At 54.7% G+C, this 11,763-nt stretch overlaps 5 protein-coding genes across 5 annotated transcripts; 3 read left to right on the top strand and 2 right to left on the bottom strand.

Moving 5' to 3' along the window:
- Window positions 1–459: 459 nt before the first annotated feature.
- UV8b_00265 (uncharacterized protein) lies at window positions 460–2,551 on the bottom strand (the record flags this gene model as incomplete). The annotated part of the gene is made up of 6 exons (XM_043137763.1): window positions 460–587; window positions 808–1,071; window positions 1,161–1,597; window positions 1,663–1,731; window positions 1,806–2,280; window positions 2,392–2,551. 6 exons carry the CDS (start codon window positions 2,549–2,551, stop codon window positions 460–462), a joined length of 1,533 nt encoding a protein of 510 aa, XP_042993697.1.
- A 2,828-nt stretch (window positions 2,552–5,379) lies between these two features.
- Window positions 5,380–6,497, top strand: UV8b_00264 (uncharacterized protein; the record flags this gene model as incomplete). Its single annotated transcript, XM_043137762.1, has 4 exons — window positions 5,380–5,448; window positions 5,657–5,747; window positions 5,819–6,363; window positions 6,432–6,497. 4 exons carry the CDS (start codon window positions 5,380–5,382, stop codon window positions 6,495–6,497), a joined length of 771 nt encoding a protein of 256 aa, XP_042993696.1.
- Window positions 6,498–7,480: 983 nt separating this feature from the next.
- UV8b_00263 (uncharacterized protein) lies at window positions 7,481–9,094 on the top strand (the record flags this gene model as incomplete). Its single annotated transcript, XM_043137761.1, has 3 exons — window positions 7,481–7,546; window positions 7,770–8,190; window positions 8,325–9,094. 3 exons carry the CDS (start codon window positions 7,481–7,483, stop codon window positions 9,092–9,094), a joined length of 1,257 nt encoding a protein of 418 aa, XP_042993695.1.
- A 395-nt stretch (window positions 9,095–9,489) lies between these two features.
- On the bottom strand, window positions 9,490–9,891 carry UV8b_00262 (uncharacterized protein; the record flags this gene model as incomplete). The annotated part of the gene is made up of 3 exons (XM_043137760.1): window positions 9,490–9,529; window positions 9,614–9,722; window positions 9,789–9,891. The coding sequence occupies 3 exons, from the start codon at window positions 9,889–9,891 to the stop codon at window positions 9,490–9,492; spliced, it is 252 nt and encodes an 83-aa protein (XP_042993694.1).
- A 277-nt stretch (window positions 9,892–10,168) lies between these two features.
- UV8b_00261 (uncharacterized protein) lies at window positions 10,169–11,642 on the top strand (the record flags this gene model as incomplete). The annotated part of the gene is made up of 3 exons (XM_043137759.1): window positions 10,169–10,290; window positions 10,499–10,717; window positions 10,924–11,642. Coding segments are annotated over 3 exons (1,060 nt in total), but the record flags the coding sequence as incomplete, so codon positions are not given.
- Window positions 11,643–11,763: the final 121 nt, after the last annotated feature.

Genomic DNA, 11,763 nt, shown 5'->3' with positions numbered 1-11,763 from the left:
GATAGCATTTACACACCATTCCGACACCTTTAGATACCCTCCGGACATTACTCAGATATAATTCGGACGCCGCGCGGAGCACCATTCGGCGGCGGCAGGTACAAGCGGACATGCATGCGACGAGCAGCGGCGCGGCAGACATTCCCGCCTGCCTAGCGAGGAGGTGCCGAGCCGCACGGGCTCAACGCGGGTGCGGGCAGCCGTGGAATCTTCTTCGTCCAGGCCTCGCGCACTCCAGCGCTTTGGCTCTTGCTCTGTACCCTGGCTCGTGGTTACAAGCCGTCCGGGGGAAAGCTGTTGGCGGCATGGGGCTGCCCAGGAGAAGCAAGTTCCCCCCCCCGGCCCCGGGGCGCGGCGCCGAGTGATGGATGAGCACCAGGCGCGACAGTCACCGTTGACGCCAAGCACTGCATATGGGTTCTACGGGTTCAACTTTTGCTATGGAAACTGCCCGTCATGTCATGCGGGCCTGTAAAAGGCCATGGGTACGCCCTGTCCCGGACAGCCCACCACTTCCGCCTTGTGAAATTGCGCGCTCCAGTCGCCGCGGTACTCGATTCTTTCGTATCTCTGCAGCAGACGGACCACTGGATGCCGGGGGGGTTAATACATGCTACGGTCTTTTCTGCTGGCAATTGTCTTATCCGGAAGGAGAAAGGGCCAAAAAAAAAAAAAAAAAAAAAAAAAAAAAGAACGAAAACGAGGTGAAAACGAGAATGAAAAGGCGGAAAATAAAAACAGCAAGGTAAAAATAAAATGTCAAAGGGAAAATGAAGAACGAGAGACTGCTAGGCTTCCGCAACTCACAGACAAAGGCCATCTCTGTCAGCGCAAAGTTCTGGCCGATACAAATGCGCGGACCTCCGTTAAACGGCAAGTATTGCCACGGCTTCGGAGTCCAGTGCTCCCATCGATCAGGGCTGTAAATCCCTGGGTCGGCGAATTTCTCCGACACGGGCGGGTACAGATCGCGGCGGCGCTGCATGGCCAGCGTGCTGTACAGCACGGTATCTTCTTTGTTGGCCGCAATGTCGGGTTGGCCTTCTTCCCCGGGCAAAGTTGTGTCGGTGACTGAGAGTGTCCCATGCTTGGTTAGCTCTACGGATCAGAACCGAGAGGGGGGAAAGGGGAAAAAACGAATAAGGAGCCACGGGACGCACCGGCGGCCCTCCAGTTGTACGGAACAGCGGGATACAATCTCAGTGTCTCGTCAATGGCGTGATTCAAGTACCGCATGCTTTTCAGGTCCTCATACGTAGGCTTGCGAGTCGGCCCAACAATATCGAGCACCTGCTGGCGAAGCTTGGCCCAGACCTTGGGATAATTGCACAGCTCGTACATGGTCCAGGACAAGGTCGATGCCGTCGTGTCGCGCCCGGCCAATAGCACGGCCATGATCTGGTCTCGAATCACCTTGGGATCCTTGGAGTACAGGGCAATGTTGTGCAAAAAGGTAAAGTCCCTGTCCGACTTGGAAAGCTTTTCGAGCTCCTCGTTGCTGAGCTCCAGAGTGGCCGCAATGTACGGGTTCACGAACTCCTCGAGCTTCTGGATGCTTTTGTAGTAGTGGCGCTTGGGGAGATACGGTGCAAAGGGGCTAAACAGAGCTCGGTCAGCCTGTTTACCACCCCGAAAACCTTGTGAAAGAAGGGCGGTACGTACGCGAGAATAGTGAGAATCATTTGCGCGCGTTGGACTTTGGTAAAGGCCCTGCTGAATTCTCCCTGGGGGCTGGTCCAAGTGGAAGGTAATCATCAGCAAACCAGGAGAAAACAGCGGCGGTTGTCAAAGCTCCCGACACTCACTTGTCCAAACTTCCAGCACTTGCCCCCAGCAGAAAATCAGTCGTGACATCCAACGTCATCCTGTAAAACAAATCGCACATATCTACCGTCTCCCCATCGTTAGGGATGTGCTCAATGAGCGTGTTGGTCCAGCGATGGCAAATGTCGAGATCCCGGACTCTGTCCTTGATGAACATTGGTCGAATGAGGGCTCTGCTTCCCTGCCACTGCTTGCCGTCGGTAGTGAAGATGCTGTCGCCGAGGAAAGGGCTCCAGATATTGTGGAACTGAGGTCCTTTGCCGTAATGGGTGAACTTGCTCGTGAGCATAGCCTTGATGTGTTCTGAATCCCGGGTGATGATGACGCGGCGTCCCAGCATGGAGACTTCAACCGCGTGAGGACAGCCGGGCTTATTTTTGCTGAATCTGTACTCGAGGTAGTCGAGCAAGCCATTCGTCATTTGGTAGTAGGCTGTTTGCCAGAAGAGGTAGGTTACTGAGCAGCAGAATGCAAGTCAGTTTGGCTCGCCCAAGCTGGCTTGAGGAGCCGCTCCGGGCCGTTAGGGCACAGCTAGAGATGCGCGGCCGGGAACGTAACAAGACGTACCAACAAGAGGACATGTTGACAAGACATTGGCCCTCGCACCGGTCGACTTGCGCAGCTTGTTAGCGATGACGACAGTGTCGTACGCCCACAAGGCGCAGGACAACAGCGCCAGAAGAACAAGGGAGGTTGTCCAGGGGTAGAGGATGATATCTGCCAGCATGGTGGGAAGTTGACGATGTGTTTGAAGCGTATGATGATGGTTCGACGGCTGGGGCTTTGGCTTGTAATGCTCTGCTGTTGCTGAGGCCGGCAGTCGGAGAACAGCAGACTGTTGGGCGCGGCTCCAGAAAGCCGCCGGTTCAAGAAACGGACGCAGCTAAGAGAAGAATCGAGAGGGCCACGCTGCAAGCAGAGCCCGGGGTTGGGTGCAGTAAGAATTGCATTTCCAATTTGCGATTGCGATTGCGATTGCTCTTGCAACGATGGGGTTACGGTTCTCTGCCGGGGCGGTAAAGCTGTCAATGCCAAGTCTCCCTGCCTGCCCGCGGCCCACCGCCCCTCCCAGGCTCCATCCGCTTCCCACTTGCGGCATCTGTGGCGTAGGTAGCGTGGTTCAGGTGTGGTCTGGTGTCAAGTTTATGCGTGCCATCCCGCGGTTCCCGTCTGACAAGCGGCAAGGAAAAGCAAACATTTGGGCCCCGGCCGACGCGGTAGTTCCAGGCTGCCGAGGCCCCCCGCGATATTACTCAGTCGAGAGGTGCACCGTGCGAAAGAGGACGCGGCCCGGCTTCTCCAAGGATGAATGAACATGGCGAGCGGCGTGCACTGCGCACTGTGCGCTTGCTTCCTCTTTTCCCCGCACTTTCTCAGCCTTGCATTAGGTACGGAGTACATACCCTCGCTCGAAGTAGTCCGCAGTGCCCCAGTGCCAGGCCAGTGCCCGTTCTTTTCTCTTCTCTTGTTTGCTTTCCACCTGAAAAAACCGGTCAAAAATCGGGTCATCACGACGTTTGTTCTGCTGAACGGTAAGGCAAGGCCTTTTCATCCCTTGCTGCGTCTCCCTCACCCATCAAACTGCGCTCGAACTGCGCTGAGCCGAGCCTTGACCACGATGCGCAATGGGACAACAGCTACCTTGAGTACCAGGCAGGTGAGTTTCCAACACCAACTGCAGGATCCGACGAGTCTCACGACGCAGGAGAATAGTCCCGTACCTGGGCAGTTTGCCAACGGCCCCGGGGGTCGAACATGTCTAGTATCCACTACTGACTCCCATACTCAAGCCCCGTGCCCCTTTCGAATCCTGACCCCCAGGAAGGAGAGAGGGGGGGAGGGGGAACTGTCTCAAACAAAGCTCTTATTAGCGTCTCTTGGTCGCCGATTTGCAAGTACTTCCTTGCTGCTCCGTTTCCCCTTGTCTGGGCCTCAATATCAAAACGGCATCAACGAACAAGAGAAGAGAGAAAAAAGAAAGACAAGTGCGCGGCGACGGGTGCGGTGGGGCCTAATCTCGGAAACAAGAGCATCAGGTAAAGGCCAGATGCAATTCTGTGACAACAAGGTTCCAAAGCAACCTTTGCTTCGGGCAATACCACCAGGTTATCCCCAGCCTATTCCCGTCCGGGTCACGAAGCGAAGCGATGGTAACGAGACCGTTCCGTTCCCAATGGCCAGATACCTAACCACTCTATAGATTCTGGGTGGCTGGTCCAAATCTAATACCTGCCCCTACCTGACATGACGGTAATGATGGCTGCGTGCCCGAGTCGGACAAGAGCGAAGGTGCCAACACTGTATAGTTTTCGTGCACCTTTCTGGTATTAACCGTCATCTGATGAATACCTTGTCTTGATGCAGTGGCAGATTCTAGGACTGCTATGTACAATCCGAAGAGCGCCCCCCCCCCGCCTCTCTAATTGAATTCACTTGGAAACGTTGAGTGTCCCAAGTACGGCATCACGTGAAAAAAAGAATCCGTCCGGTCTTGTCTACCTCATCATCATCGTGCTTGTAGAATTGGCCTGTCTGTCAATGACTTGACACCTTGGCTCGCGGTCTTGCTAGTCTTGGTGCGTCGCAAGTTCGGCACAGCCAAGTGTAGAAGGGGACAGAGTCGCAGGACAAGGGGGATGGATGCATTACTAGCGCATTAGACAATAGTGATCGGCGAGTAGGAGAATTAATTGCCTTTATCAGCGATGCCACTTATCCAGCGCTTTCAGCTTCCAGCTGCCCTCGCTTCGTCTCTACACTTCAAATCTGCGGAGTCCGGACGATTGCCGAAAAAGTGTCTGTCCCTGCGGCAAGTTGACGGGCGGGCGGGCAGGCGGCTAGCCACTGTACATGTACAGGCCACGGCATGCTCTAGAGCGTTGGCAGGCTATGTGCACGGGCAGCCGCAGTGGCCGCAGTGCCGCCTCTTACGTTTTAACGCTCCAGATGAATTGACGTGCGTGGATGGATGGCCCGCCGTCCCAATGACGGACCAGTTGACCCCTGCCTCTGCTGGCTCTCCCATCCTGCTGAATTTAAAGCACATCCATCACTGCGTACTCCGTACTCCGTACTCTACTCCGTAACAGGTCAAGTAGCTCCGTACCGTCACCACTGCCATGAATCGATCCTGACGTCAGCAAGCCTCCAAATCGCTCCCCGTGACCTCTTCTCCAACGTTGACTTCCTTGGAAGTTCCTCCCTACCCATCGAACCCGCTGCTTTTCCACACCGGCGCGCAACTAGTTCCAGTCATACGCTGTCTCTTGCCTTGGTCCCAAAGGCTGGCTGCGCTCAAACAAACCCCCTAGCGATTCGCCGACCGATTCGCCGACCGATTCGCCGACCGATTTGCGGTGAAAAGCGCCGACTGGTGCCGTTGTCGCCATCGATCCGAGCGAGATACCTGCCTCGATCCACTCCGAGGCACGCGGCGCTGTCGCATCACTGTTTCATTCTGCCGCTCTTTTACACTTCTTGGCTAGTTCTCTGATTGTCTGTCTCTCTTTGCCATCCGGCTTCTTTCTCCCATCAGCATCCATCCGGTCGCCCGCCATGTCCTGGGAGTCTAACCAGCGGCGGATTCTCCGCTCCGTCAACGGAAAATATCTCTTTGGTCGCATCGTACGTAACTATTCCCCCTCGCCTCGCCTCGCCTCGCCTCGCCACCAAACCCAACTTGACTCCACTTTGTTTTCTTGGTCTGATGCCAGCTTACCCTACCGCACCTACCCAATTCACACTGTCACACCAGCCTCACCTCACACTTGGCCAAAACGTTGCAGTCTCTTTCGACGTCCTTTACCATACTAATGCGTAGACTGCTCTGCAGCCGATCCTCCACACCGTCGTCTTTCTGATCGAGATGGCCTTGGTTGCGAGATTGATCGCGAGATTCAACTCTTACTATGAAGAACGACCGCGTACGTGCATGCACCCGGACAGAAAGAAGACAAAATAAAATAAAAATATCTAACCAGTCTCCAACCTCCAGTCATGACCATGATGGTAACAAACGCCGTCCTCGGCGGCATTGCCGACACGGTCGCCCAGAGCGTCACAGCCATTCGCTGTCGCGGCGCCCAAAAAACCATTGGCTTGACAAAGGAGGACCAGTTCTCGATCGAGATCCACGAGCTCGGCAGAAAGAGCGCAGACTTTGAGCGGGACTTTGTTCCCAACCACAAGGCGCTGCCGCCGTCGTTCGACCTCGAGCGCCTGACCCGGTTCATGGCCTACGGTTTCTGCGTCGCCCCTCTGCAGTTCAAGTGGTTCCGCTTCCTCGAGCGAGCGTTCCCCATGACAAAAGCCAGCGCCTTCGGCCCGGCCATGAAGCGAGTCGTCCTCGATCAGCTGGTGTACGCACCGTTCGGCGTGGGCCTTTTCTTCGTCGCCATGACTGTGGCGGAGGGAGGTGGACGCCGAGCAGTCACCCACAAGCTCCGGGACATGTATGTGCCTACTCTCAAGGCCAACTATGTCGTCTGGCCAGCTGTGCAAATTGTCAACTTTCGCCTCATGCCGGTTCAGTTCCAGCTGGTAAGTCAATAGACACCCCGGTCGACCGTCTAACCCCAACGGTATTGCTAATGGCGTCGCTTTCGCAGCCTTTTGTCTCAACCATCGGTATCGCCTGGACGGCGTACTTGTCGCTTACGAACGCTTCGGGCTAGTGGTGGAACTGGGTTTCGTGGGGGCTCAAGTAACGGGAGACTTGACTTCTCAAGCTGCGTACCACGGGATGGGGGCCGTAGTAGCTAGCTCTTTGGGTTTACTCTTGCCGCGCCAACTGTCGCGTTTTCTTGAATCACGTATGGCTTTGGTTGATTTGGGCAATGTACATCTTCGCACGCCTGGTGTTGGGGAGCATTACTGGTTCTTGCTGGCTTGCTGGCTTGCTTGCTTGCTTGCATGCTTGCATGCTTGCTTGTTTATTATTTTTTTCTGCAAAGATACATGCTGGATGTATTGACTGACACTGGACTGCAAAAGCGAGCGGGCGGGTGAAGACTTGGGGTTGGGTCTGGTGTTTTAATCCGTGCTGGATGGTGAAATGCGACGATGCGAATTTTGAAGTACTGTTGCCATCATGGGGATAATGAAATGGTGCAAGAGGGTGTCCTCAGAATGTCCAAGGGGCAAATGCTCATCTAAACGGCTACCTCGGTCACTGCAGCAAACACAAGATGCCCTACGTTTATGGGCCGAGTGGGCCGGCCGTGATGCCATTGCCACCGAGTACTCCGTATGGTGCAAGGCATATCGGACCTAGTAATGCCATTCATGCTCATAAATGGGGCGGTCATTTATAGAGGGTTTTTTTTTTTTTTGTTTTTCCCCAAATGATGTCGCACGCATGCAGCGTCACCGCTTCGTGCTGGGGAGACCAACTGGGACTGTTGAGTGGTGATTCTTGCACCCCCGCCAAGAAGCTTTGTTGGCCGTTGCCCCGCTCTCCGTCAACCCCCTCCGGAGTCCCTACATACAAACAGAACAACAAGGCGAGCGACAACAAGTTTCCAACGTCTGCATCCTTTTCGTCAAGGCAAGCTGTAATCGGGGACAACCAAGGACGTTTCTCTCTTCTTCACCACGACTTCCCCTCTCCGAGCTCGCCATCTTCTCCATCCTACGGCCGCCTCGATTCCGCTGCAACATGTCTCTGGCTAGCAAGCTTTCCATCACCGACGTGGACGTCAAGGGAAAGCGGGTTCTTATCCGGGTGAGTCTGGGGAGCTTTGCCAGTGACGCCAGCTGGATCTCGTCGGTCGATTGAATCAAGTGAATGGATACATCCACAAACAGCAAAAGCTATACGTTGCCTTTTGCTTGCAAACCATTCGCGCAAATAAAACCCTCGGTTTCGTTGCGCGAGCTGAGTGCCGAGAGGGCCTTTTTGCTTTGAAAGCGACGGTATCGCTGACACATCTGCCCCTTCGCCGCAGGTCGACTTCAACGTCCCACTCGACGAGAACAAGAAAATCACCAACAACCAGCGTATTGTGGGAGCCGTCCCCACCATCAAGTACGCCCTCGACCATGGGGCCAAGTCCGTCATTTTGATGTCCCACCTCGGCCGTCCCAACGGCTCTCCCAACCCCAAGTACTCCCTCCAGCCGGTCGTTCCCGAGCTTGAGCATCTGTTGGGCAAAAAGGTCACCTTTGCTCCCGACTGCGTGGGATCCGAGGTCGAGGAGACTGTGAACAAGGCAAACGACGGCGATGTCGTTCTCCTCGAGAACTTGCGATTCCACCTTGAGGAGGAGGGCAGCTCCAAGGACAAGGACGGCAACAAGACCAAAGCTGACAAGGCCAAGGTGGAGGATTTCCGCAAGGGCTTGACTGCCCTTGGCGACGTTTACATCAGTGAGTGTTTTGTTTGGCCTTGCGAGGACAAAAGGAAGAAATATATATATATATATATATATCGGCGCAACGGCCATGTGGCTTGTTATCAAAGCTTGTGTGTGTGCGCTTGGGCTGATTGAGAACCTGCACAGACGACGCTTTCGGTACCGCTCACCGTGCTCATTCGTCCATGGTTGGTGTCAATCTTCCACAAAAGGCAGCTGGCTTTCTCATGAAGAAGGAGCTCGAGTACTTTGCCAAGGTGCTCGAGTCTCCTCAGCGTCCCTTCCTGGCCATTCTGGGCGGTGCCAAGATCTCGGACAAGATTCAGCTCATCGACAACTTGCTGGACAAGGTCAACACGCTCATCATCGGCGGCGGCATGGCTTTCACCTTTAAGAAGGTGCTCGACGACATGTCGATTGGCAACTCGCTCTTTGACGAGGCTGGTTCCAAGACTGTGAAACAACTGATGGAAAAGGCCAAGGCCAAGAATGTCAAGGTTGTCCTGCCCGTGGACTTTGTCACCGGAGACAAGTTTGCCAAGGACGCCAAGGTAGGATACGCCACCGACTCCAAGGGCATCCCCGACGGCGAGATGGGTCTCGACTGTGGCGAGAAGTCGTCTGCTCTTTTCAAGGAGGCCATTGACGAGGCCAAGACCATCCTGTGGAACGGCCCCGCCGGTGTCTTTGAGTTTGACAGCTTTGCCAAGGGCACAAAGGCCATTCTCGACGCTGCTGTCGACGGCTGCCAAAAGGGCGGCAAGATTGTGATCATCGGAGGTGGTGATACCGCCACCGTGGCTGCCAAGTACGGCGTCGAGGATAAGCTCAGCCATGTGTCTACAGGCGGCGGTGCCAGCTTGGAATTGTTGGAGGGCAAGGAGCTTCCCGGCGTCGCCGCTCTGTCGAGTAAGTAAGCCGTCAAGTTTTCTACAGGGGAAGAAAAAAGAATGGCACAAAACGCAAGAACCCTCATCACTTATAAATGTGTGTGTGTATTCTTTCCTTTTCGGATAGTCTGTGGCCGAAATGAAAAGTAACAACGGGCTTCTGTTGAAAAGGGCGAATGGGCAAGTCCCTGCTGTAGTGTCGGGACGTTTCAACACCAAGATTGACGAGCGCCTTGGATTCATGACGATGAATTATATTGCGATTGCGCGTGCGTCTCGTGACACGCATCATTCGTTTGACCGCACGCGCGCCAGGTAAAAGACGCCGTAGTTCTTCCACGCGAGTCTTTACATCACAGCCTTGTCAAGCCTTGTTCTCATCCCGCCTGCCCCCCCCTTCCCCCCCCCCCCCCCCCAGCACCTCATTTCCTCTTGGACGCCTCCACCTTCTTCAGTTCCTCCCTGGGAGAAAAAAGTCAGCACTGCATTCTTCCGCTCGGCGGGTCTGAGAGCAGGGCAGGCCCGCCCCCGGGCAAACGGACGTACTTGAGCTGCGCGGAGAAATCGTCGGTGGTGTCGTCGTCGTCCCAGCTCTCTTCCCAGAGATGCTTGGTCTCGCTGGCTTGCGCCCCCTCTGTCTGCTCCTCGGGCCAGTCTGCCGGGGTGCTGTCAGTCAGCCGTCAGGTTGCGCGGTGTCGAGGAAGCCCGCGGGGCCGCTCACCGTCTACGGGGAAGTCTTCAAACTCGTCATCCTCGCCCAGCGCGGAGGCTTTCTTGTCCTCGGGAGGGTGGGTGTCTTCGGGCTTGGGTTCCGAGGATGCCATTGTTTTTTTGTTTGCCCCCTCCGGTGATTAAAGTTGGAAGGGGGGGGTGGGTTAGAGCGATGGAATCGGGACGAGGTGTTTTTTGGTGTCTGGCTGCATGTGAAGGGAATGAAGGAAGGTCTGGCTGGGGCTATGTATGTACATATGTATGTGCATACATAACTGCACACCTCATTAGTGCAAAGCAAAGTACCCATGTATGTACAAAGCAGACGACTCCGCAAATCGGCGCGTGCCTGACCAGACCCCACTTCTTACGATGCAAGCAAGCAGCTGCCATGATAGCTTCGCGCCATCTACCTCGTCGAAAAAGCTGCGTTATAAACAGGGGGGGAAGCGCGTCTTCTCTTCTCTATATTCTTCTCGACCGGCCGGGGACCAGGCCCCAGCTTCATCCAGGTACGTAATAGCAATACGCCTGTACCACGCCTGGCAACGTAAAGTGCCTCACGATGGCTAATCCGGGTGAATGACAAAAAAACCCTGATACATGCCCGTCAGTATCTGAGGCCGCAACCATGCGTGTAGCCATACCTCGAACCAGTCGAGGCTGCTTTTGTTTACTGATACGAATCATGTCTAAACTGATTATATGCGCTTCTCGCAGTGTATCCCCGCTTTCGGGGAGCTCTGGTATCAAGCAAAGTTGTTGTCAAGCGTCATGTCATGTCATGTAGCCGACCGGTCGGTCTCCTGGCTGGGAGCGACCGGGAAACGAGGCCTGTAGCTTTTTCTACGTGGAAAGCCATTGATGCTTTGATAACCATGATTGATAACCATGTTTGGGATGATGCAACCCCTCTTCTTGTTTTACCGCCTACTATACGTCGCGGCTTATGGCATAACGTTTGTCTAGATTCGAAAATGCATATAATAGTCACTCCTCGACCCTACCTACCTTGAGCGTTGTTTCCTATTCCCAACACCAACTGAGTTTTTAGTTATTCCCTTTCCGCCCCCCTTTTCTCCTTGCGTATTGATCACCTAACATGATTCTGCTGCTCCTCTTGCTATGCACGACAACATGTTTAGGAGGTCTTGCGCCCGGCAAACCCTCACCTATTACTCCACACAATGCCAGGGCAGCAGCACCTGGCAGCTCGGCCCCGAACCCTAGATTCCGCAAAAACCTCTCCGTCGACGAGTTCATCGCAGAAGCTAGCCGCGGCAGAAAGCAAACCAGCCTGGCGCTTCACAGGCGCGCTCTTATCGGAGGGGAAGTTAACAATGATTTTATTGCCAAGGCTTGGATTGAGCATTACAACCAGGTTTGCCGCGGGGCTTACAGTGGAGACTTCCGTTCTGTAGGCGGGACTTGCCCCGGGGACCTGCAGAGAACAGGAAGGCTTTACTGCAATTCACCAAGGGCACCCGTCAAATACCACAAGACTAAAAACTTGCAGAGGTGTCCTGAGAACCAGGTATGCGACTTGTTTCATGGAACCAACTACAGAGGAAACTGGGTTCAATGGCCCATCTGTGCGGATCAAGTCCTGATCGACAATCAAGCGGTTGCTGGCGGCTACTCTGGGAACTATTACGCCTCCAACCCGCTGGGATCGGGAACTGTAAGCTACTTTATAAAAATGGCCGATGATTCTAGAGTTGAGGAATTTGGTCCAGAAGGGGACTTCAGGGACACGGCTGGCCACTCTGGTCATGCGAGAACTTGGTCGTGTTTTAACTGCCCGCCTGGGTTGGTGTGGATTCAGTCTCGAGTGCGAGCGGCCGCACACGGCTTTGTGCTTTGAGCACCCGGCAGCTATGGATCAAGTTGGAGGCGTTGGTTGAATGTTGACTACAAATGTACCTCCTAGGTAGCGCCAAGTAGTGGAAAATGCAGGGAAAACGGGCTGGTGTTGCTGTCGAGGC

This window comes from Ustilaginoidea virens, chromosome 1, assembly GCF_000687475.1.
Source record: "Ustilaginoidea virens chromosome 1, complete sequence".
Classification (NCBI taxonomy): Eukaryota; Fungi; Ascomycota; class Sordariomycetes; order Hypocreales; family Clavicipitaceae; genus Ustilaginoidea; species Ustilaginoidea virens.
This window is presented reverse-complemented; position numbering and strand designations above follow the sequence as displayed.